This window comes from Pleurodeles waltl, chromosome 3_1, assembly GCF_031143425.1.
Source record: "Pleurodeles waltl isolate 20211129_DDA chromosome 3_1, aPleWal1.hap1.20221129, whole genome shotgun sequence".
In the NCBI taxonomy this organism is placed as follows: Eukaryota; Metazoa; Chordata; class Amphibia; order Caudata; family Salamandridae; genus Pleurodeles; species Pleurodeles waltl.
Window position 1 is genome coordinate 1,303,729,127 of NC_090440.1, and position 26,759 is coordinate 1,303,755,885.

At 43.6% G+C, this 26,759-nt stretch overlaps 1 protein-coding gene across 1 annotated transcript in view; it reads left to right on the top strand.

Moving 5' to 3' along the window:
• The window catches only part of CCDC14 (coiled-coil domain containing 14), a 107,465-nt gene that overhangs the window by 7,986 nt on the left and 72,720 nt on the right, over positions 1-26,759 (top strand). Inside the window, exons 2-7 of the mRNA XM_069224653.1 lie at positions 14,563-14,618; positions 14,893-14,956; positions 17,215-17,281; positions 17,368-17,508; positions 18,445-18,690; positions 26,610-26,704. Coding sequence (XP_069080754.1) covers positions 14,563-14,618; positions 14,893-14,956; positions 17,215-17,281; positions 17,368-17,508; positions 18,445-18,690; positions 26,610-26,704 — 669 coding nt within the window. The remainder of the gene's footprint in view (positions 1-14,562; positions 14,619-14,892; positions 14,957-17,214; positions 17,282-17,367; positions 17,509-18,444; positions 18,691-26,609; positions 26,705-26,759) is intronic.

Here is a 26,759-nt window from a genome sequence, read left to right on the forward strand (position 1 = left end):
TAGTTTTTCATCTCTGCTGCCTCTTGGACTGTCTTGCCCGTTCCATACATGGTCTGCACTTTCCATGTCTCAACTGTGATGGTCTTGGTTGAAAGCAGGTTGATCGGATTTGTGGCTTCCGAAGATCTCTGGCTTTCGCTCTCTGATGGAGATTCCTCTTACCCCAAAGCTGTGATGTCTTTTTGTCGATGTTTCTGTAACGAGGACTTTTTACATGGTGGGATAGCTAGACCCACTGATAACTCTTGTCCTTTAGCAGCTAGGCTTAGGTCCGGACATGGAGGAGTTCCTCTGTATTTCACAACAGGGTTATGCCCACTCCAGAAGACTCAAGCTGTTTGGAACCTCATAGCTTTTGATATTTTCACATCAAGTGTGTCCCTGTATCTTCTGGCCATACCCAACATAGGTATAGGTGGAGTGCCTCTATCAATATGAGCAGGGTTCTGAGGATGACGTATGCCAATCCTGAATGAGTGAGGGATTTAGTCCTTTATGCACAAGATTTTGATACACCATTGGACATTGCATGAAATGTCTCTATTCTTCATTCTGACCCTGGTTGTGTCTTGCTTTTTCTAGTGTCTGGTGGTAACTAACTCCAAAATCCTCGCCTACTGCGGTAGTCTTTGAGTTTCCATATATCAAATTACATGTCTACAATATGTAGCACAGTGTAGTAACAATCCACCTTGAAATATCTATTAGTTTTAACATATGGTTTTGACAATATTTTAGACGTTCTGCCTTTTTCAGAATGTTTCAAATAAACACATGAGGTCTGCAATATTTATAATAGGCTTTTTACTGTGCATGGACAATTTGATCCTTCATTATTGAAAATAAGCTTTCCCTCAGGGGAGAAAGTGCAATAAAAGCACTCGTTTTCCAGAGAGGCAGACAAATTCTGTCCAATTAAATGTAGTACTCAAGAAAATCAACTTATGTGTAGAGTTAAAACTTCTAACTTGGTTGCTTCTGAAAGCTCTGTTTCTTTGTGATCACATAATGTCTGGCAACAGCTGCATTTTAAAACCAGACATAAAAGCTCTAAAACTAACTTGGAACAATTGAGACAATACTGCAATATTCAATAAGACGATAGTTTTGGTATTCCAAGCGATAGCTCTGGCTGAAGTTTTTTTTTTTTTAGAGTCATAGGGACTTAGTTAAACTTGCATTGTGTTAATTTCTGCATATCACTTCAGTGTACCATCTGGTGTCCTTATCACTTTGAATGAACTTATTGAAGTGGGAATGACCGTGATGAGGCAGAGTTGAGGAGCAAGACCACTGCTTGTAAATTGATCCACCTTCATGCTGTTCATGCCTTATTCTTCCTCTCCATAAATATAAAGAACTGAGCTGGACCCAAGGAATTTGGGAACAAACCGGATCAAAGCAGATCTCATTGAGAGCTGTAGTGGCCTGTGTTTTCTTCTAGTTCTGTGTCTTTCCCAGTTGCTTTTAGAACTGACTGCAAAAGGCTTCATATCACAATTAAGGTTATTTTCCAACACAAGCAAACAAAAACTCAAGAAATAAATGCATCATAATAATGGGTACATGTGAGAAAGTAACCTCTTTCTAGCCTTGTTACCCCCACTTTTGGCCTGTTTGTGAGTATATGTCAGGATGTTTTCACTGTCTCACTGGGATCCTGCTAGCCAGGGCCCAGTGCTCATAGTGAAAACCCAATGTTGTCAGTATGTTTATGTGTCACTGGGACCCTGCTAGCCAGGACCCCAGTGCTCATACGTTTGTGGCCTATATGTGTTCCCTGTTTGATGCCTGTCTCACTGAGGCTCTGCTAACCAGAACCTCAGTGGTTATGCTCTCTCTTTACTTAAAAATTTGTCACTAACAGGCTAGTTACTAAATTGACCAATTCACATTGGCTTACTGGTACACCCATATAATTCCCTAGTATATGGTACTGAGGTACCCAGGGTATTGGGGTTCCAGGAGATCCTTATGGGCTGCAGCATTTCTTTTGCCACCAATAGGGAGCTCTGACAATTCTTACACAGGCCTGCCAGTGCAGCCTGCGTGAAATAACGTCCAGGTTATTTCACAGCCATTTACCACTGCACTTAAGTAACTTATAAGTCACCTATATGTCTAACCTTCACCTGGTTAGAAGCTGGAGGCTAGGATGAACATGTGATGCTCCACCAATGAGGCTATATATTTTCTGTGGTGAATTGGAGCAGTTTAATCTAACTCAAAAAGCAAGTGCCATTGCTTATGGCACCTCATAAATCTGAAGACAACTGCGCTTGCAATAAGCCAGAACGTCACCTCTTTTGTACTTTAGAGGCAAGGGTTTACGCTAATAGGGGATGAAACAAGGAAGAAACTTGCATATACAGGGGTGTGGAATTTAATAAAATATCTACCTGTCCATGGGACACGTTGCTTCTTAAATCTACTTGTCCTGTAAAAAAATCTACTTCTCCCTTCGGTGCCATGTAGTGCAGTGACAAATTATAAAAGCAATCTCATTATGTAAGAACTATGATGATAGCCTCTCTGATTATGCCAGGGCTACTACTATAGGGCTTGAATACTTGCAATTTCAATTCCTACTATAGCAATTTCCTTATTTTGCTACCTTTCCGCAGATCTGCACACTTGGGCTGGAGGAAACAGTAAGCAATAGTTCCAGGGCTGGAATGCCTTTGAGTCAGCAAATGTACTAACTTGCATGTTTTAAGGATTTTCATCAGCTCTTCTCTAATCTTTTCACTTAATGAAAGGTTGGACATTTACTCCTGACAATGGCAGAAGTAGATGGTGGTCCAGGTTTGGGGAAAAAAGTAGTTGGATGGAATGTGAACTTGTAAACGCTCATTAGATTATCACAAAAGCAAATCTACAAATGTATATTTGCTCATGCTAAAATACAGTTTACAAATATTTTCTAGGAGTATGATTTCCTGGTCTACTTCTGTAAATTTTTGTGAATGAAAGCCACTAATTCAAAGACATACCATGAGTGTACTTTTATAACTTTCTTTAAGAACTGGGTCCCTAATAAGGTCTGGCATTAATAAAGACATTGTTTTTATTAAACTTCTATTTCTTTCTCTGTCTATCGGCTGGCTTTACTTTGAATGATCCTATTCTGCTCTTCTGCAAGGAGCATATTGGCACACAAAGTAGTTTTGTTCTGTACCAGGAATTACTGTGGCAATCAATGGTGTAACGAAACTGGAGTGGGCCCCCCTTCAGACGTACTCAGGGCAGGTGCTGTGCTGAGGGGGCCCCTGGTGGGGGATTGTGGTTCCTTTGTTATGTTACTGGTGTCAATGTTTGCTTTTTGAGACCACATTTTTCTTTTCTTTTTGAAGTGTTTGTTACAGTGGTGATGGCCTGGCAGCTCCCACAACAATAAATTGTTACAAAAGCCGTGCCAAAACAAGACATGCATTGACGAAACCAAAATGTCGTATCGGTTGGCTTTGCCAGTGCTTGTTTATTTTCATGCTTCCCATAATCTTGTTGAAATTGGTTACACTGATTTTTCCATTAGGAATATATGTTTTGAAAATCCTTGCATACATTTTACTAAATGACGTTTCAAAGAAATAGCACCAAAAATGTCATATTAGCAAAACGTTTTATTCATACTTGCATTTTTTTTTTCTGAACATTTTAAAACCAAAGGATAATCACTCTTGCTTATAAACTTCCACTAACATTTGCATCTAATCTTTTTTTTTTTCTGGAACCACTGTTAGTAGTGCAGTGTGACCATAAAATGTTTATTTACAGCGCTCACCCTAATAGCGCTCACCCTAATGATGATGGCTTTTCATTAATGAACCATAAATACAAGTTCGAACATTATTAACATATAGACACACATATTACCTCAACTGCAGACAGTTCCCTTCTCTGTACACTGATAGCCAACGGGTTTGCGCTGGAGGGGTTGGGCCTACTTGTCCCAAGGACAAAATAAACATGAAAACGTGTTGCCCTTGACCTCAAACAAAATGTCCCGGGCGTTGGGCAATAGGAATTCCACGCCCCTGCAGGGTCACAGGGTCACATGCTGACAGCTCAGCTGTTCTAACTTCTGATTGGGATTACTAAAGTTGGTACTTTAAGGTATCAAAAGAATTGTTGCATCAAACCTGACTTAATGCCCAAGACAACTTTAATGTAACTTTTAAGTGAATGGCAACTTTAGAAATTTGACAGTCTGCTGCCCAAAGTTTTCCATTGGATGTTTACTGTTGCTATCCACAACACAGCCTTCTGGCCCTCTGGGGGTGGGAGGCGGGGTTTAGGGGGAAGGTGTGAGTGACTCTCAGGAAGAAAGACAAAAAGGACTGCCATTGGATGAGGTGGTACCTTTCCGGAGCAGAAAGGCCAAGCAGGGTATAAGTCCCAAAGCAATTTTCAAAGGGCAAATTGTGGATACAGATGAGAGGGGCTGCTCTTTTGTTGTGGGAGCCAGGTTGGCATCCGTGAATGAGAGAGGGAAACAGTAAAAAACTTTCTAGCTTTCGCAACATGAATTTTCAATTCTGGTAAGTGCACAGAGGTGAGAATTATGCTCTTCCGTCTTTACAGCACATTTTTGCAGCAGCCAATTAAAACACAATAAACACAAAACCACATTTACCATGAGCAGCTTGTACCTGGCACCCATCATTTGCTTCAATCACTATAAAAACCAGACTCTTAAGTACTGGTACCACCATTTTGATTAATTATTCTAAGTCTTTTTAAATCAGTGTATCCAACGTCTCAGCCCATCTGTAGTATGGCAACTATGTCAAAAGTTCAAACCAAGACATCCGGAACAGTTAGCACACCAATGTCTAACCAGGCCTGGTTTGACGGGGAGCCAAGATCCTACACGACTGTGCGAATCCCAGTGCGAGTCCAGGACCGGATCTACTGGATCGCCTTCCTCAACTGACTTTTTCTGTGTTCAGCTCCTCCTTCTCCTTACTTCTGATCGTCTGAGAACAGAAAAGCCATAAACTTTGTCAACATGATACGTACCTAAACATCACCAGACAATCTAGGGTGGATACATTCAAACCACATTTGTGAATAGTGCAATATACTAAAGCATGAAATTCATATCCATTCAGTTTTGACAGAATAAATGTATACTAACGGGTAATAATCCTTTCATCGGTTTCCCTAATGGATTTCAAAAGTTCTTGTTGCATAAGCTTGAAACATTTTTATTTCATTTCAAGACCGGAGGCTCCAGGTATGCTACTTTAAAGCTGAGATACCACCAATGAAGCCGCATCTACAATAGGTTTGTACAAGAAAGCTTTGAAAGTAGATTCCAAGGTCCAATCCGCCACCCTTATGATTTCTTCCTGATGTGAACGAAAGACATAAGACTTGGAAGCCATGGCCCGCTTGGGAAATGAGCGGCAAATCTAGAAACATCAATGCCTTCTTCTGCCAAAAGGCAGCATGCCATCTGGGCCAAAGTTGCCACAGTGACTGGCTTGAATGGTTTTTACAAATCAATTAACAATTGTCCCAAATGCTCTTGTCTGCACTCCCTAGTACATTTTTCAGACTCCTTCAAACAGCACACTGCACATTATTTGGCATTATTGAGGAAAACTGGATATAAAACAGATATAGAATTGGACTTCATATAGCTAAAAAAAGAAACTGAATCCGAAGAGAATATGCTAGCTGACAGATCTAGAGCATGGGTATCTGAAACCTTCTTGCAGGATTTTAAACATAACAAAACAGAGTTTTGCGGATTGCTATTTACGAGATAATGCACCATTATCCGGCCATTGATCCAGAAGCCTGAACACTATGTTTACATCTCCTAAAACCAAATATTTTGGTCAAGGCGTCTTCTCCAATCTTATGACCTTCAAACAGGAGGTGACTCGTGGAGATTGCTGACCGAAAGTTAATAATCGATCTGTAAGCTAGACCAAAAGCTTGCCAAGGAAGATAAGTTGATCACCAAGTAACAGTTTGCTCCCAAGGGATCAGCACCCTGTTCTCCACACCAGCTAATCAATGGTCTCCATGCTGAAGCATAGCACTTATGGGTATTTGCAGAACAGGCTTGCTTGATATAGAATACAGATTGCTGTGAAATTCCTGCCATAATCCATCTCTTCCTAAAACTTTCCAGGCTACCAGTCAGTTGTTCAGACATGAGCACGGTATGAGGTTGGCCCACTGGATCCAACAGCAGATTCTATTGATTGAGCTGAGAGTTTGACCAGACAGGCCCACGCCATTTCCAGCAGAACTGCAAACCAGGAATGTTCCGCCAACAACCGAGTCACTAGAATGATTTCTGCTTTGAGCGTCTTGACCTGAGACAGCACTTTGGAAATCATTATGAAAGCGGGTAAGGCATAACCTTGACTGTGTGACAAATCCTAGAGAAATACATCAGTCGCTTGTGCCATCGGTTCCACACGCCAACTGAAGAAAAATGTAAGTTGACAGTTGAGCCAGGACACAAAACGGTCCCCCAAGCACAGACCCCAGAGAGTATTGAGGATTCTAAATATCTTCTGATGTAGCCTCCAATAGCTGTTGTCCCTGAGGCAGCGAGAGTGCCAATCAGCTATCATATTCTTACCAGAAATTCAGCCATGACCGAAATCCAGTGTTGCAGGCAGAAGTGCCAGAAATCCTTGACGATTTCTGCCAATAGGAAATTTTGTCACAGCCAGTTTAACATACGGTACTGTTGAGATGTTGTCAATTTTTAGAAAAATGCAACAATCCATCCTTACGGGAGACAGGCTTTTGATGTCAAAGGAGCCCGCTAGAAGCTCTAAACATTTGTGTGGAGGTGAAATTCCACCTCTGAGTAACAGCCCCCCCCCGTGGAGTCTGGGCCGCATCTTGCTCTCTAGCCCCATCTACTGGCATCCAACTCTATGAGGACTTCTGGGGAACTGCCACAAATCGCTTTGCCATTCCAGGACTCCATGTGATCCAGCCACCATGACATTTCTGTCCTGGCTTCCTCCGACAAGCTGATTTGGTCTGCATAGGAAGTTCCTTTTCCTGAGATGCTGGATCTTTAGCCGCTGTAGGGCTCTGTAATAGACATGCCCTTTGAAGATCGCAGGAGTCGATGAAGCCAAGAGGCTCACAATCCTGGCCAGGGATCCCAAGGAAACAGTGTGACTGTTCATAGCATATTTCAATTCCTTATTGATCATTTTCATCCTCTGGTGAGGGTAGATCAATAGAGTCCAGACCAAATCTATTTGAAAACCAAATAACTCCAGCTGTTGGCTGGGAGTTAGAACGGACTTCTGTTCGTTGATGGAAAAACCCAGATTCTGTAATAGTTGAATGGTCCATAAAAGGTAGATTATCACAGTTCGTTGATCTTGTGCCATCAGAATGAGCTTGTCCAGATAAATGTTCAGGGAAATTCTCCTTGCTGGAAGTGTTTCCACCACCGGTCTCATCAGCTTAATGAAACACTGAGAAGGTGACAATAGCCTAAAAAGGGAGGACTTTAAACTCAAACCAGCACCTGTGCCATAGGAAGTGCAGGAACCTCCTATTTAGCAGAAAATTGGGAACTGTGAGATAAGCCTCTTTCAAATCCAAACGGACCATCCAGTCGCCTTCTCTCAGAATATCCTACAGATGGATGCCTTCCATCTTGAAATGCCTGTACATTATCCATGCATTGAATTGTCTTAAGTTCACAACCAAGCGTAACCCCCCACCTTTTTTTCTACCAAGAAAATGGTGCTGATTAATTGTTTGTGATAGATGCTGATGGGCAAATTGCTTCTTTTTGAAGAAGCATTTGGATCTCGGAATCTATGAACTTCTGTTTGTGTAGGGAAAAATGCAGTTCTCGTGGGGGCTGGAGTTGCAAGTGATTTTGTAAAAACCTAGCTTGTAGCCAGATACCACCTCCAAGACCCATTGATCGTGAGAAATATTTCGAGATTGTCTTAAATTTCTTTTTTTTTAAATCCAACTACTCCTGAAAGGGGAATAACCCTCACCTGCAAATCTGGAGTCTTGACCTGTTCCTTATGCGCCTCTGAGGTTCTCTCTATGAAAACAGCCTCTGCCATGAGGGGAAATGGAGTCTGTGGGAGCTCTGGCATTGACAATTGCCTGACAACCTCCCCATGAATCTTCCGGCCCTGCCAAAAAGAGTGGTGTCTGAACACTTTTGTAAGGGACATTTGAGATTTGTCTATGATGCTGTATGTGGATACAAACTTCACTGGATCATTGATAAATGGACCTACGAAGAGGAGACCTTCTGCAATTTGTTCAGCTTCAGAGGAAGGCAAATTATTCAATTTGGGGACTACGCATACCAATCTAGAGCATCTGCCCTCTGTAGAAATGGCGCAGTTGGAATCCCTCAACTACAAATTGCAGTTTGGGCCCACCCCACTAGGGTTTCAGGATCAACAAAAGTGTCTGTGTCTTTTGTGTGATATGCGATTTTCAGGATCCTGCTCAAGGGTCCCAATATTTTCAGTAACTTGTCTTGGCAGTTACACCAAGCCCTGCCCTGTCTTAGGTTATTTATTGAATGTCTTCATAAAGGTGACCTTTGTAGGATCAATGTCAGGAGTTTTTTTAACTCTGCCTGGGAGGTCTGGACGTTTTGCTCTTAACCGAACACTAACCTCTTTCTCGAAGCTCTGTCTAATATGTGACTCCACGCATGCTGCCATGTGCTTAATTGCGCTGTCGCAAGCATTAAAATAAGACTGCATCCGTCGCAAGCGACAGGCACAGCCTGCTTCTGCTTCACAGAGAAAGGGCCTAGTATCAATTGATTGCTGGGCACACAGAGGCAGAGCACACGCTCTGGGTAAGTAAAAGCACAATTAAGAAAACAACAGTACAAAGACTAGAGAGATGGATCCTGCGGGGGTTCGTTGACCAGAGCTTATCTCTGTTGTTTCATTAGGTAACCAAAGCATACCTTGTATAATATGTAAACAATCTAAACATGAAATAAAATAAACAAGTAATTAACTGGCTGCACAGCAGCAAAGAAAGAGGAATCAAAATGGCGTTCCAGTACTTAAGTTGCTAGCTCTGTGATTGGCACATGTGATGAGTGACAGTTACAAGTTGTTCATGGGAAGTGGGAAGTGTAGTCTTCAGTGTGTTGTATTTTAAGTGGCTGCTGTAAACATGTTCAGTAAAGATTGAGAAGCTTATTTGGAGCTTCCACTCCTGACATAGAATTGCCAAATCAGTTTTATTTTCGGTGTGCAGCCCTCATCCTGCTGCAGCTCTTAGGGTGGGCCAACAACCTCCACACACCGAGAGAGGGGTTCCTCTACTTTTGGGAGTGGGAAGAATATTGCAGTCTGGGATAGCTTGATGCCACCGTTTGAAGGAAGTCATCAGGTTGGAGGGGACCTGGTAGCTCATTGGCTAGTAGTCACAGCATCCCTGAGTGTAAGTTCTGTGCATGAACATTGCACCCCAGTCACCCAGATTTCAAATCACACCTGCACTGAAGAAGGACCAATCTGCTGTTCATGCACCTAGCAAAGAGAGGCTGCACCCACAACTAAACTGCACCTGCTGCTCCTGGGCTAGCAAAGAGAGCACTGTGCTTGTGGCATCCTGCACAGGAAAAAGTCACCCCAGAGCTCCAGAAAGAAGAAGTCACTCCAAAAGTCAGTTGGCTGACTTCTGTTATAGCTACATGGCCGCAGATTCTGAAGAAGCCTGCCTAGGCTAGCTGGAAGTCAAGATTGCCTGACCACTGCTGATCACTGAAGTGCAGCCTGGTAGACTGAGGCACAGCCCTTTAAAAGTTACACGTATGTCTGCTGAGCCTGCAAGAGTTGTCAGAGTGCAGTTTGGCCGCCCAAGTCAGGAGTTATCACTTAAAGGAAACAGCTGGTTTCATTGCAACCAGAGACCAGTAGACCAATGCCAACTGTTTTATTTTGCTGGATTTCAACACCACTTCAAGGGACATTGACCCTGTGGCCAAAGTTGTCCTAACATGTTTGTGGACCAGGGGGTAGCCCCTGGAAGACCCTTGTCCCAGGATCAGCTTCTTTAGCATCCTATTCCCATTACATCAGGGCCACTCTTCTTGATGGTTATCACGGTTCAGTAGACCTAGACTGGCAACTGCCGTGACTGCAAGGTAACTGTCCTGTCAAGCCTCATTGGCCCCTGTGACTCGCTGTCTGCTGCAGTTGGTCACACAGGTAGGGCCAGAGTAGTCGTACTGAACTTTACAAAAGTTTACCAAGTAACGGCTAACCGCCTTAGTTACAATGCTTGATTGAGATTTGAAGGAAAAAGGAGTGATTTAATATTCTCTACATAATTTATATCTCCAGGACGCTTTTGAATTTTGTTCATTTTGGTGTCTAAAATTCATAAAGACGAGACCTATTTTTATTTTTTGCCTAGACAGCGCAAAATCTGTCTCTGCGAGACATGTTTACATACAGTGGGTTTACCACCTGCACATAGTTTACCATTTTTAACTACAGTGTTACTGTTGTTTCCTCTGTTCCACGTTTGTCACGTCGTGTCCTCTTCTGGTGTTTGGCCATCCCCTGGAGCAGACACTGCACGGTACGCCATTCTGCTTTTCTTTGCCCCACTTTACCACTCTATCTGTGCCACTGCACTCCTCACGACTGCACTCCACACCACTGCTCTTTATGCCACTGTATTCTATTGCACTCTACTTTGCACAACTCTACTCTGTGCCACTGCACTCCTTACGACTGCACTCCACACTACTGCTTTTTATGCCACTATATTCTGTGGCACTCTACTTTGCACAACTCTACTCTGTTGCACTGCACTTTATTCTACACCCCTCTGATCTAGGCCACTGGACTCTATGGCACTTTACACCACTCTGCTCTGCACCACTCCATGCCACTCTACGCCACACCAGCCTATAACCCTGCACTCTTTGCCACTATACTCTGTGCCACTGCACTATACACCAGTGCCCTCTAAGGAACACTTCTCTGCACCACTTAACTGTGCACCACTACAGTCTAGTCTGCACCACCCTACACCACTGCACACTGAGCCATTGTACTTTGTTACTGCACTGTACAACACACTACTCTGCATCACTCCTCTCTAGGGGACTATGCTTTCTGCCAATGCATTCTATCACACTATTCTGCAGTTCTCTACTCTAGGCCACTGCACTCTATGCCACTCTACTCTATGCCACTACACATTACACCACACCCATCTACTTTAGGCCACTCCACTCTGCGCCGCTCTACTCTACACCAATCTATTCTACAAAACTGGAGTCTGCGCTGCTGCACTCTGCGTTACTGCAGTCTACGCCACTGCACTCAACTCTTCATTGCTTCACGGCACGGCACGCTACTCCACATCCCTCTACTCTACCTCTCTGAACTCTCTACCACTGTACTGTACTCTGCAGTTCTCTACTCTGTGGCACTGCACTCTATGCCACTCTGTTATACTCTGCATCACTGTACTCTATGCCACAGCACTTTTCGCCAGTCTACTCTATTGTGCTTCATTCTCCTCCTCTATACTCTACACCACTTTGCTAGTCTGCACCACTTTATTCCACTGCACTCTCCTCTTAACCACTGCACTCTATTCTTAGCCACTGCACTCTAGGCTAAACCACTGTACTCTACCCCCTTGCACTTTATGCCCCTGCATTCTGCCAGTGCACTCTTCCCCTGTACACTCTCCTTTGCACCACTCTATGCCACTGCACTTTGTCAATTCACTCTACGCTACTCCATTCTACTCTAGGCCACTTCACTCTATGCCACCGCACTCTACACTACTGCACGTTACGTCATGCCACTTTGCTCTGCGCCACTCTACACTGCATTCTACACCACTCCACGCCACTTCACTCTGCTCTGCGCCACTGCGCTCTACTCTGCACTGCTCCTCACCACTGCACTCTATGCCACCTCACTTTACGGCACTCTTCTCTATGCCAATGTACTCTATGCCACTCTGTTCTGCTCTACGCAACTCCACTTTATGCCATTCTATTCTACGCCATGCCACTCTACGCCACTGCCCTCTCCTCCAATATACTTTACACCAATGTATGCCACTATACTCTGCAACACTGCCCCTTCTCTGCACCATTTCACAGTGCTCTGCCTTACTGTGCTGCACTCTGCGCCACTGCACCACTCTACACCACTGCCCTTTACACCCCTGCACTCTATGCTAACGCACTGCACTCTATGCCACTGCACTCTACATACTGCACTATGCACCCCTAAACCCTCCGCTGCACCACTCTAAGCCACTGCACTCTAATCCACCTACTCTGCACCACTCTACTCTGCCATTACACTACACCACTGCACCTTACACCACTTTACTCTGCCACTGCTCTCGATGCCACTGCACTTTATTCTGCAGCTCTCCACAGCACTTCTGTCACTCTACTGTACACCATTCTGCTCTGCACCACTGCACTCTTCACTGCACTCTGTCCCTCGATTCTGCGCAAGGCTATTGTGCACCACTCTGCTCCATGCTACTGCACTCTGCGCCAGTGGCAATTTACTCTACGTCCCTCTGTCTACTCTGCACCACTCTTTGCCAGTGCACAGTACGCCACTTTACTTTATACCACTCTGTTCTACTCTACACCACTCTACTCAACGCCATTGCACACTGCTGCCCATCGCTCTGCACAACTGCACTCTACGCCACTCATGGTACTGTACTCTCCTCCACTGTACTCTACTATGCACCACTTTACGCCACTGCACTCTATGCCACTGACTATACAGCACTTTGCTCTGTCTCTGTAGTCTACACCACATCACTGCACTCATTGCGCTATATGAGTGACTTTATATGCCTCTGCACTCTATACCACTGCAATCTACACCAGCCCACTCTTCTACTCTTCCCCACTCTAGTCCACACCACTCTAGCCTACACCATTCTATTCAACTCTGCGCCACTGTACACCACTCTGTGCCACTGCACTCTACTCCACTGTATGCCACGCCACTTTACACTGTTCCACTCCACTGTACAGCACCCTACTCTGCTGTACATCACTTAACTCTACGCCACCTCACGTCACTCTACTTAACTCTACTCCAGGCCACTCTATACCGTGACACTCCACTTCACTCTGCTGTAGAACATGGATAAAAAAAATATTGGCAAAGCCAATAGCTCTCTCGTAGGCTTAATCAATTGGCTTTGTTTGTTATAAATGGGTGTCTGATTTATTTTGTGTTGTTTCTTTCTTATTCAACTGTTGTTGTACTTCTAAATGCTTTATACTTGTCCCTTTGTTAAAGCATGACTGCTCGTAGCCACAACTGCTTATGGTTGAGCCTAGGCTTTGCAAAAGAGGCAGACTGGACCCAAGACAAATTTCTGAATTTAATATATGGTGGGGTTGAGCAACCAAACCATATAATAAACTGCTTTGCTCACATACATATAAAATATATGCACAAACATTCGTGTTTATTGTTTACATGAATGTGTTTCGCATCATCAGATCCTTTGGAGTTCATGTCCTGTGTGGATGAAATTAATTTGATCCTCAAACTCGACTGACCCCCTGAGAACGTTCAGCTTACTCTCGTTTGTGCTTTTTAGCCACACAATCTTGGATGAGCAAGAATCTGCTAGAATTCATTTCAGACATACTAGAGAGGCGAATGGTAGACTGTGGGATGACAACTCTTGAAATAACTACTCTGTCCTTTAGGCCTACGTAATAATCTTGGGTTCTGTTTTGACAAGGACCGCCTTCTATGCCCCCCCCCCAATCAGTGTTGTAATTTCGGACTGCCCTTTGCTGTTGAGGAGATTAAGGAGTGACCTCCCTCATGTGCTGCAGTAATGGAAAGCTGTAGTAGTCTGTACAGTCACCCTCTTCAGACCACATTATGCAAATGCATGCTACACAGTGCTACCAGCAATAGCTTTGACTAGACTGAAGTCTCTTCAACATATGTCTGTAAGACTGATATTTGCACTATTTAAGTTTGACCATGTAACAGCAGCCTGTTCAAATACAATTAAAAAAATAATCGAATGAAGACCTCTGTGCCTTCCATATGCCCATGTATTGAGCGTGAGCTAATAAATACTTATCCATTCATTGGAGACTTCTATAAGATGCATTTTAATGTTTTATTGACCAATATGTGCATCCTTGTGCTGAGGTTCATATGCATAAGAATTATAGCAGACCAGATGTGTGGAAATGACTGAACAGAGTCTGACAGTAGATATTTAAGAGAAAGGGGGTTAGGTCTGAATCACGAAGCACAAGAAAGGAACAATTTGTATGCAGTGAGGACAACCACCAGGCAATTCTGACACAAAGTATGGCTGCCTACACTTTTCAAGTTGTGTGAAAGTTAGCTTGTTAGAAATGAATAAAGTAACTAGTTTATATTGAATTTATCCTTTAAAATGAGAGCATATACAAGCTGTTTTGTCGGTACGAAGTCAGTTGATTGGCATTACTGTTGGTTAGGAATTGTAACAGACATTTTAAATAAAGAAAGTTAGTAATCATATTGCTATTTACAGGCACTTTCTTCTGGAAGGCTAGCTGGACCTGCTAAAGTTCCAGGAGCCAAAAAAAGGTCAGTACAAAGTATGATTTTCTCGAGTTGCTAACTATTTTGACCACAGTTACCTTTTACGTCTCGGGTATAGGGGAGTGAGCCCTGCAGACCCAGTACTGATTGTTCCCTGGGATGATTTTTAGAGATCCGCTGGTTTTCTCAGTAATGCATCAAGCATGTATGATAGTCGCCTTGTGTTATGGGCACACAGAGATAAAATGCACATTTCTAGAAGTTCGTGTTCCAAGAGAAGTTGTTGTCAAAATCACGCAATGATTTAACTGTCTTTCAGAGTTGCTGTGCGAAAAACTCAGTCCTCTATGAACTCGCTGTGTTCCACTGACTCTGAAGATCAGGTAATTCCTATTAATCATGCTCACAGTGCTGGTAGTTCTCATGTCAGTAATGCTTTGGGTATTCTGAAACTGACCCATTTGATGAACTTTGTCTAAAGTATGGTATAGAAGCACATGCTTAATGATTTTATAGGATTTAGCACTTGTTTAATCATTTTGTTGGTATGCAGAATCAAAACTCCCTGTCCGTGGGATGGTACCATCCTTGTGAGGTTACAGCGGAATGTACAAGCCATTCAAGAATGCAGAAAGTCTTCACTGCACTAGCCTATCTCCAAAGCAAAACAACTATTCAAGTAGCCACAGAGAATCCTTTCAGAATTCTGTAACACGAAGTGCACTTCCTGTAAGACCCCCTCACTGTCAAGACTTCTGGTATGCTATTGAAGACCAACCCAAAGACCACGGTCCTGCAGCAGTACTTTTAGAAGTAGGTAGCACAACCTCCTCCACATACCACAAAGAACTAGACACCGTCTGCTGGTAGACAACAGACCCTAGGCTCCTTCAAACAAAGCATCACATCTGAGTTCCATGATATGTACTGATCAGCGCCAACATAACTGGTACCTCAGCCCACTACTGGACCTCATCCTTCAGCTACACATACAACAAATATGCAGATCACACAGATTGTATTGAAGCTGGACATATAGCTCATCTAGAATCTTCGAGACTACACCAATAACTCTAAGCCATTGTTCAGTGGATGCACAGTAGCCACCAGAAACTCAACTCATTCAAAATACTCCTTCTCACTTCCACAAAAAAGAGAACACCCAGCTGACTGTTATTTGAACCCAGGATTTCTACCTTCCTTAGGCAACCTCTACTAGATTAAGAAACGTGGGAGTGATCATGCATCCCAGCTGATCACTCTTTCCTCATGAGTGCACCAAGTCACGGAACCCATTTTATACACTATGCAAACCCTTCGATGTTTCTTTTCCACATACAGAAGCTCCAGGGTACTATTAATCCAGTCCTGCCATGCTAGACTACGCATATGGACTCTACCTAGAAGCACAACTATAATTACGTCTCAGACTCCAGAATGAACCAGGGAGACCACTACTACATGCTTGCACTTCTTTGATCCTATTTCCTCAGCCCTCTCAGTTCTCTCCCGGCTACCCGTGGCAAGGTGACCCTCCTTATATGCACAATGCCTTGCCAACAGTGCCACATATGGCACTGGGCCCTCCATCATTTAAATGAAACGTCACAATGTGCAGAAGGAAGCCCGGTGTACTAAACTGCTGCTTATACTGAAAGTCGCAACCCACAAACAGTTGTGCATTGGTGGAACCTCTTTCTCCATATAGGAGGCATAACTCTGGAACTCCCTTCAAAGATAAACATCCATTATTCAAGTATTTGGTAAGAACCTGGATTTTAGCCACCAGATAACTCCTCCATATCTACCCAAAAAAAGCAGAACCAGCTTGCCACACGTGGATGGTATTTATGGGCATATATAAAGCTGTCTTGGTCATCTTCACTCTTAGGTGCAGGTACACAGAAAATAGTTTCCACAGAGACCTCACAGTAAACCTTCGCTCTTCCTAAAAAGCTCAGTCTAGGTAGTGTCGTGGTTCCAGTCCAACAAAAGCACTTCCATAGCTTGTCAGTGCCATATAAGTGTAATTATGATACAATATTACACATTTCTCCCACCTGTCCTACAAACAGAATGAGCATATGCAGATTCACAGCTCAAATGGGCCTGGATGTTTATTTTCAGCAGTTGGTATTGCAGCACTGCCAGCATTTCTCTTGTATTCAATTTGGCCCTCCCTGCTCTCAATTTTCATTCTGCTGTTTCAAATCCACTATAGATGTCCTCTTTTTGGACCTTACTTTTGAATGCCATAGGATTGTGATATTGCCAGAAGTTGTGGTTGTTGAGAACACTCTTGGTTTTTACCCCTTCAAATGGACGTTGACAGCAGACTAAGTTACTGTCTTGTAGGAGATATCCTGCTAAAAATTATACAGCCTGTTTTGGCCTACCAAAAAGTGCTTCATGCCATTTGGAGATTGCCAGGCTAACTAAATTGCGTTTTCCATATCTCTGTAGGCACAGAACCTGCTTGTTTGCTATTCTTCTAGTTTCTAACACAGCATTAACAGGTGTCTCTGCTAAGAATATGTTGTCATCTCTCCACCATATATTGAAACATCGCCGAATCGGCTTGGAATTGAAATGGTCACGTTCCACTTTTGCCTCCTTAAATAACTGTTCTCACTTCTTGCAGGTTGTCGTCATACACAAAGGACTTGATCGCTGTGCAGCATTATTAAAGGACATCTTACACAATGAAGGTGATGTTACAAACAGTTTCTATTAATCTGCATTATCCTTTCTGCTTTGACACTTCTTGGTAATTATTATTGTTTTTGTTTCCTAGATTCTGAAATTACACGTTCCAATCATGGAAAAACAGTGTCTACTAAAACAGTTTCAAAATCATTGACGGGAAAGGGGACTATCTCAAAGAAGAAAGTTCCAAAGAAACATGTCCTTGCTTCACATGTTCACAAAGAAATTGGTACGTTCTTGTTGTAGCTTTTGGAATTTGAACAAAACCATGATATATTCTCTAAATCTGTACATACGCAATGAAGATGGTGAGAGTTCAGACAATCAGATGTCAAGAAATACAAGTAATGATGATTATCCAGGCACATGCTTTTCTTTTAGCTGAAAATATTGCTGACATTTAATATGGAACACAAGTGTTTTTATCACAATATCCCTGCTTAACTCGGCAAGCTAGAAGAGTTTAGGATTTCTATCTTGGTCTGCAGCTGTTTGTCAGCTCAGCTAGTGAGAATGAGGCCTGTTGTATAAGTCAAGGGCTTGCAATACCTTTGTAATAGGCATAAGAGAGACAGAAATGTTAAACAATATAATAATAGATAAACTCTGTTTTATTCTGGTTTTGTACTCTTGAGATATAAACATAGTGTGAGAAAATGAGTTAGTCGCAGAAGATAATTCATCTAGATTGAGTTTGCAAATTGGATATGGGGATGGCAAGATGAGGTGGGACAGACTGTATGAAAGGAGCATGCATCATCACTTTGTAGGGGCAGCCTTGTGAAAGAGCGCAGAGCGACTGTCATTAATCGAAAAGTCGTGCTAAATATCCTTTGTGCAAGGCCTGTTTTGCTTTATTGTAGGTTCCTTTGGAATAGTGTTTGAGAATGTTTTTGCATTGAAGCTACTGCAAAAAAGTTTGTCAAATAACATCCAGACTTGAGCAGAAAATCCATGTCAAAAAGCATTTTATAAACCCATTACTTTTTTTAATTGCAACATTCTTATTTTCTTTAAGTTACTATGGCACTTTTGCATTTAATTTTGTTGTGCCCGTTCTGATGACTTGAAGTTTTGCCTTTCAGTTTTGTTTCCTGCTTTCATAGTGATACTTAGAAAAAATAAGTAAGATAGATTTCATTGTACACTCTGTCTCTCCAATCAGTTTCCTCTTTAGAGAGGAACACCATTCCAGGCAAAACAGCAGTTGTGAACAAAGAGCAAAGTTCTACCTGTGAACGGAATTCAAATTTTCAGCCAGTCCGTATCCCAAGCTCCAAACAATCGCCTCTGATGCAGCCAGGGCTGTGTGAGCATGTGCAGACGCAAATGTCCTTGATGACCAGCCAAGTGCCAGAAGGTGCCCGTAGTGCGATGCCTTCAAAGTCATGTGGCCTCGTTTCTGACAGTGGTACGTAGAACTGTTTTGCTTTTTCTAGTCATAGAGTTCTGTGTTTTCCTTAAAAAATCTGTTTTCCCATGCCTAGTTACCCGTGCTAAACTAACTTTTTGCTAGGCAATAGATCCTGTGCTGTAGTTAATTCCACACCGAACCGCATTGTGATGCCTTCAAATTAGACATCATTCCTTCTTTTGACCACTGATTTGCAAACTTATAAAAGTGGAAGCAGTAGTGTATTAACCTCTTTAGGACTCTGTTACAATTACCATTAGGAATCCAAAACCCCTGCACAGACGTGACTTCACAGGGCAAACTTTGGCAAGTCAAACCTACTGAAGTTTAACTGAACATAAAAGCCTGGTAAATGTCCAGACGTGGGTTTTAACTATTGCAATTCTCACAAAAAACGCTTAACATTACACTCATTCTCTTTAGCTTCATCAAACCTTTTGCTATCCTGTCTTCCCTAACTCAACTTCATTCTCCTTTTTAACTCTTATCGTATCTACTATTCCTCTTCAGTGCTGGCCAGTTCCCACACATTTACGCATTTGACCTTGCTCCTTCTGTAACCTCTCCCACTAAACATATGCAGTTTTTTCAACCTAGTCTTACGAACAAATAGTTTACCCACCTCCCCTTTACCCACCACACCTCTTGCAAAAAATGTCCTTCTTGTCTCCTGCGTTACAGATCCCCAAATCCTCCCTCCACTCATGAATGCCCCCAGCTGCAGTACCGATTACAAAGGATGCAGTCCCAAAATATCAACAAACCCTCACTGGTTTGTTAGGAAATCCTCTCCTACTATAATCTTTACACGATACTTCTTCATATTTGCTTTTGTGTTCCTCCAGCCTGTTCTCACCTACCTTCAACTCCATGCTTCTCTCGGTGTTACCCTTCTAATCATGTCCCTTTAACACTTCTAGCTCTCATCTCTCCTTTCCCCCAAAGCTCCAACTAAAGCAACTTGATGAACCATCTGATAGACCATGTTATGATGGGTACTTCTGATGGCACATTGCTCGCTTTTTTGACATTACCAGGCTCCACACCGGATCTGGAAACTTTTTAGCCAACAGCTTTCACACGTGGACAGTTTTTGCCGTTGGGCTCTGGCAGACTCGTCCCTATTCCAATAATTACTTCACAAAGCTCCAAATAGACACCATTCTTTTGCACTGATGTCAGTTATTCTTTTTTTTCCGCACTCTTTAATGCATATCTAGAGCTCTGCTACCAAATATTTCGTCAGTGTTCACCCACTCCCTAACTTCTTCTGTGACACCTTGCATTAGGGAAAATGTCCTCTTTAAAGACTACAGGCTTTAATCTGTGCCACATCTGGCAAAAACAGATGTCGATCACTGATCCACACAATGTTTGCCTTTGGTACTTAGGTTCTAAGTATGATTTGAAGTATTTTTTCCTGTGTGTCCTGATGCACTCTAGGGCTGTCAGGGACAGGAAGTGAAGTTGTATGTTGCAAAGCACATAAAGTGTGGTTGGTCACACCCGAAGTCCTGGTTCTGCTCCCAATCCAAGACACTGGAAAGTGACAGTTTTAAATTAGTTTGGTATTTTCATTCCAGGTCCTTTCAAATATTGCAACTTTCAATTTCCAGTATATGTAATAATTAATGGACCACATTTGTGCCAGCTGGGGCTAAAGATTTAAGTGTACAGCTCAGAAATCATTACAGTATGAGAGTAGAGGATGTAAATAAATTCACACCCTTTAGAATAAGTCTAATCCAAGTGTAAGAGTGCTTCTGAACCCCAATAACCCCGCTCCTGCAATGGGTTGAGTCGTTCGTGAAACAGACTAAACCGAATGCAATGCACCTGGAAAGATAGCCACGCAGTGGACTGCCAAAACATACATTCCTTTCTTGTATATACCTCACATTAATGTTGTTTATAAAAGAAATTCAGCAAATTACAGTGAGGTAATAATTAAATTGTAAACTGCCAGTTCGATGGCATCTGTCGCTGTAGATACGCATGTTCTGCAATAGCTCGCCATCTGGTGTTGGGCCGGAGTGTTACAAGTTGTTTTTCTTCGAAGAAGTCTTTCGAGTCACGGGACCGAGTGACTCCTCCTTTTGTCTCCATTGCGCATGGGCGTCGACTCCATCTTTGATTGTTTTTTTTCCGCCATCGGGTTCGGACGTGTTCCTGTCGCTCCGAGTTTCGGAACGGAAAAAATAGTTAATTTCGGAAGATTTTCGTCGGTATTGTTGCGTTCGGGATCGGCGTACTTAGATTCCACACCGCATCGAAGATCGAAGAGCTCCGGTGCCCTTCGGGGTAGTTTTTCGATCCTCCGTCGGGGCCTGGTCGGCCCGACCGCGTGCTGAAGAACGCCGATGGAACGGACCCCGTTCCGTTTCTGCCCCAAATGCCACAATAAATACCCCTACACAGACCAACACTTGGTCTGCAACCTGTGCCTGTCACCTGAGCACAGCGAAGACACCTGCGAGGCCTGTCGTGCGTTCCGGTCCCGAAAAACACTCCGAGACCGTCGAGCCAGAAGACATCAAATGGCGTCCGCACCGACAGCCCAACGGGAGTTCGAGGAACAAGAAGAGGAAGGTACCTTCTCGATCCAAGACTCAGACTCCGAAGGATTCGACGATACACAAACCGTGAGTAAGACGTCGAAAACCACACAAAGAAACATTTACAAGGCCCAGGGGACGCCACTGCCACCAGGCCATGGCTCGACCCATAAATTCGGTGACCGACCGTCGGCACCGAAAAAGGCCCAAACAGTGCCGAGATCGTCCGACTCCGGTCGAGACACCGGCACGCAGCCTTCTCGGGACCGAGAAAGTGCTGGAGACAAGCCTCGACACCGAGATGCCGGTGTGGACACGTCTCGACGCCGAGACAGCGGCACCGAAACAGATCGACGCCGAGAGGTTTCGGCCCCGAACAGGAAAAAAGTCACCTCGGAGCCGAAAAAACACACAGACAAAGTTTCGATGCCGAAACAAACTGCAAGCGACCCAGCTTCAGGCTCTTATACAGAAGAGCACTCGCTAACCTCCCAAATGCAAAAGCATAGGTTTGAGGAAGAGCTACAAGCAACTGATGTGGACCATACGCAAAAGCGTATCTTCATTCAGCAGGGGACAGGAAAAATAAGCACCCTTCCCCCCATTAGGAGAAAGAGAAGGTTGGAGTTCCAGACGGAACAAGCACCACAACCAAAAGTGGTGAAAAGAGTTACACCACCACCCTCTCCTCCGCCCGTGATTAACGTTTCACCAGCACAAACGCCATCACACTCCCCAGCTCACACCACCATGAGCCAGGGTGACCAAGATCAGGACGCATGGGACCTATACGACGCCCCAGTGTCAGATAACAGCCCAGAGGCATACCCTACAAAACCATCTCCACCAGAAGACAGCACCGCGTACTCTCAGGTGGTGGCTAGAGCAGCACAATTTCACAACGTAAGCCTCCACTCAGAACAGGTCGAGGATGATTTCTTGTTCAACACACTCTCCTCCACCCACAGCTCCTACCAAAGCCTGCCTATGCTCCCTGGTATGCTCCGGCACGCAAAAGACATATTTAGGGACCCGGTCAAAAGTAGGGCAATCACACCAAGGGTGGAAAAAAAGTATAAGCCGCCTCCTACGGACCCGGTTTTCATCACAACACAGCTGCCACCAGACTCTGTTGTTGTAGGAGCAGCTAGGAAAAGGGCCAACTCTCACACATCTGGAGATGCACCACCCCCAGATAAAGAAAGCCGCAAGTTCGATGCAGCTGGTAAGAGAGTCGCAGCACAAGCTGCAAACCAGTGGCGCATCGCGAACTCCCAGGCACTACTTGCGCGCTATGACAGAGCCCACTGGGACGAGATGCAACATCTCATTGAACATCTGCCCAAAGACTTCCAAGATAGGGCAAAACAAGTGGTTGAGGAGGGACAGACCATCTCCAACAACCAGATACGTTCCTCCATGGACGCTGCAGATACAGCTGCACGGACAATTAATACATCTGTAACTATCAGAAGGCATGCATGGCTCCGAACGTCTGGATTTAAACCAGAGATTCAACAAGCAGTTCTCAATATGCCTTTTAATGAAAAAGAACTGTTCGGTCCAGAAGTGGACACAGCGATTGAGAAACTCAAAAAAGATACAGACACTGCCAAAGCCATGGGCGCACTCTACTCCCCGCAGAGCAGAGGGAATTACAGCACATTCCGTAAAACGCCCTTTCGAGGGGGGTTTCGGGGTCAAAGCACACAAGCCAGCACCTCACAAGCAACACCGTCCACTTACCAGGGACAGTATAGAGGAGGTTTTCGGGGACAATATAGAGGAGGGCAATTCCCTAGAAATAGAGGGAGATTTCAAAGCCCCAAAACCCCTACTACTAAACAATGACTCACATGTCACTCACCCCCTCCACACAACACCAGTGGGGGGAAGAATAGGTCATTATTACAAAGCATGGGAGGAAATCACTACAGACACTTGGGTTCTAGCAATTATCCAACATGGTTATTGCATAGAATTTCTACAATTCCCTCCAAACATACCACCAAAAGCACAAAATTTAACAACACACCATTCCAATCTCCTGGAGATAGAAGTGCAGGCACTATTGCAAAAGAATGCAATCGAATTAGTGCCAAACACACAAATAAACACAGGAGTTTACTCACTGTACTTTCTGATACCAAAGAAGGACAAAACGCTGAGACCAATCCTAGACCTCAGAGTAGTGAACACTTTCATCAAATCAGACCACTTTCACATGGTCACACTACAAGAAGTATTGCCATTGCTAAAACTACACGACTACATGGCAACTTTAGACCTCAAGGATGCTTATTTCCATATACCAATACACCCATCGCACAGGAAATACCTAAGGTTTGTATTCAAAGGAATACATTACCAATTCAAGGTACTGCCTTTCGGATTAACAACCGCACCAAGAGTCTTTACCAAATGTCTAGCAGTGGTCGCAGCACACATAAGAAGGCAGCAAATACATGTGTTCCCATATCTAGACGACTGGCTAATCAAAGCCCATTCGTTAATAGAGTGCTCAAATCACACAAATCATATCATACAAACCCTCTTCAAACTAGGGTTCACCGTCAATTTCACAAAATCCAAAATTCTGCCACGCAAGGTACAACAATACCTGGGAGCCATAATAGACACATCAAAAGGAGTAGCCACTCCAAATCCACAAAGAATTCAAAATTTCAACACCATCATACAACGCATGTATCCAACACAAAAGATACAGGCAAAGATGGTATTACAACTCCTAGGCATGATGTCATCATGCATAGCCATTGTCCCAAACGCAAGACTGCACATGAGGCCCTCACAACAATGCCTAGCATCACAGTGGTCTCAAGCACAGGGTCACCTTCTAGATCTGGTGTTAATAGACCGCCAAACTTACCTCTCGCTTCTGTGGTGGAACAACATAAATTTAAACAAGGGGCGGCCTTTCCAAGACCCAGTGCCACAATACGTAATAACAACAGATGCTTCCATGACAGGGTGGGGAGCACACCTCAATCAACACAGCATACAAGGACAATGGAACGTACATCAAACAAAACTGCATATCAATCACCTAGAACTTCTAGCAGTTTTTCAAGCACTAAAAGCTTTCCAACCAATAATAGTTCACAAATACATTCTCGTCAAAACAGACAACATGACAACAATGTATTATCTAAACAAGCAGGGAGGGACGCACTCCACGCAGTTAAGCCTGCTAGCACAAAAAATTTGGCATTGGGCAATTCACAACCAAATTCGCCTAATTGCACAGTTTATACCAGGGATACAAAATCAACTCGCAGACAATCTCTCTCGAGATCACCAACAGGTCCACGAATGGGAAATTCACCCCCAAATACTGAACACTTATTTCAAACTCTGGGGAACACCTCAGATAGACTTGTTTGCGACAAGGGAGAACGCAAAATGCCAAAACTTCGCATCCAGATACCCACACAAACAATCCCAAGGCAATGCCCTATGGATGAACTGGTCAAGAATATTTGCTTACGCTTTTCCTCCTCTCCCTCTCCTTCCTTACCTGGTAAACAAACTCAGTCAAAGCAAACTCAAACTCATATTGATAGCACCAACTTGGGCAAGGCAACCCTGGTACACAACGCTGCTAGACCTATCAGTGGTACCCTGCATCAAATTGCCCAACAGGCCAGATCTGTTGACAAAGCACAACCAAAAGATCAGACACCCAGATCCAGCATCGCTGAATCTAGCAATCTGGCTCCTGAAATCCTAGAATTCGGGCACTTACAACTTACCCAAGAATGTATGGAAGTCATAAAACAAGCAAGAAGGCCATCCACCAGGCACTGCTATGCAAGTAAATGGAAGAGGTTTGTTTGCTACTGCCATATTAATCAAATACAACCATTACACACAACTCCAGAACATGTAGTGGGTTACTTGCTTCACTTACAAAAATCTAACCTAGCTTTCTCTTCCATTAAGATTCACCTTGCAGCAATATCTGCATACCTGCAGACTACCTATTCAACTTCCCTATATAAAATACCAGTCATTAAAGCATTCATGGAGGGCCTTAGGAGAATTATACCACCAAGAACACTACCTGTTCCTTCATGGAACCTAAATGTTGTCCTAACTAGACTTATGGGTCCACCTTTTGAACCCATGCACTCCTGCGACATACAGTTCCTAACCTGGAAGGTGGCATTTCTCATCGCCATTACTTCCCTGAGAAGAGTAAGCGAGATTCAGGCGTTTACTATACAGGAACCTTTTATACAACTACACAAAAATAAAGTCGTCCTAACGACCAATCCTAAATTTTTGCCAAAGGTTATTTCACCGTTCCATCTAAATCAAACAGTGGAACTTCCAGTGTTCTTTCCACAGCCAGATACCGTAGCTGAAAGGGCACTACATACATTAGATGTCAAAAGAGCATTAATGTATTACATTGACAGAACAAAGAACATCAGAAAGACTAAACAACTCTTTATTGCATTTCAAAAACCTCATGCAGGAAACCCAATTTCAAAACAAGGTATAGCCAGATGGATAGTTAAATGCATCCAAATCTGCTACCTTAAAGCTAAACGACAGCTGCCCATTACACCAAGGGCACACTCAACCAGAAAGAAAGGTGCTACCATGGCCTTTCTAGGAAACATCCCAATGCAAGAAATATGTAAGGCAGCCACATGGTCTACGCCTCACACATTCACCAAGCACTACTGTGTAGACGTGTTATCCGCACAACAAGCCACAGTACGTCAAGCTGTATTAAGGACATTATTTCAGACTACTTCCACTCCTACAGGCTGATCCACCGCTTTTGGGGAAATAACTGCTTACTAGTCTATTGCAGAACATGCGTATCTACAGCGACAGATGCCATCGAACTGAAAATGTCACTTACCCAGTGTACATCTGTTCGTGGCATCGGTCGCAGTAGATTCGCATGTGCCCACCCGCCTCCCCGGGAGCCTGTAGCAGTTTGGAAGTTACCTTCAATTATTTATATATGTATCATCTCAACCTTAAATAGGTGCATACTTAGTCACTCCATTGCATGGGCACTATTACTACAATTCAACTCCTACCTCACCCTCTGCGGGGAAAAACAATCAAAGATGGAGTCGACGCCCATGCGCAATGGAGACAAAAGGAGGAGTCACTCGGTCCCGTGACTCGAAAGACTTCTTCGAAGAAAAACAACTTGTAACACTCCGGCCCAACACCAGATGGCGAGCTATTGCAGAACATGCGAATCTACTGCGACCGATGCCACGAACAGATGTACACTGGGTAAGTGACATTTTCATTTTGTGACTTTTTGTTTTGTAATGTTGTACTATCCGTGAGAGTTTTTTTTAATTTTAGGATGCCAAGGGTCTATCCCCTTTAATTATCGTTTACCATCTTCAACTCCTGCCCTTTCACCTCAGCATCCTGCCACTCCTGTCGGCTACCACACAGTAAGTGTATTTTTCATTCAAGGATAATAAAATGTTTTTCCATTATCTGATTTTC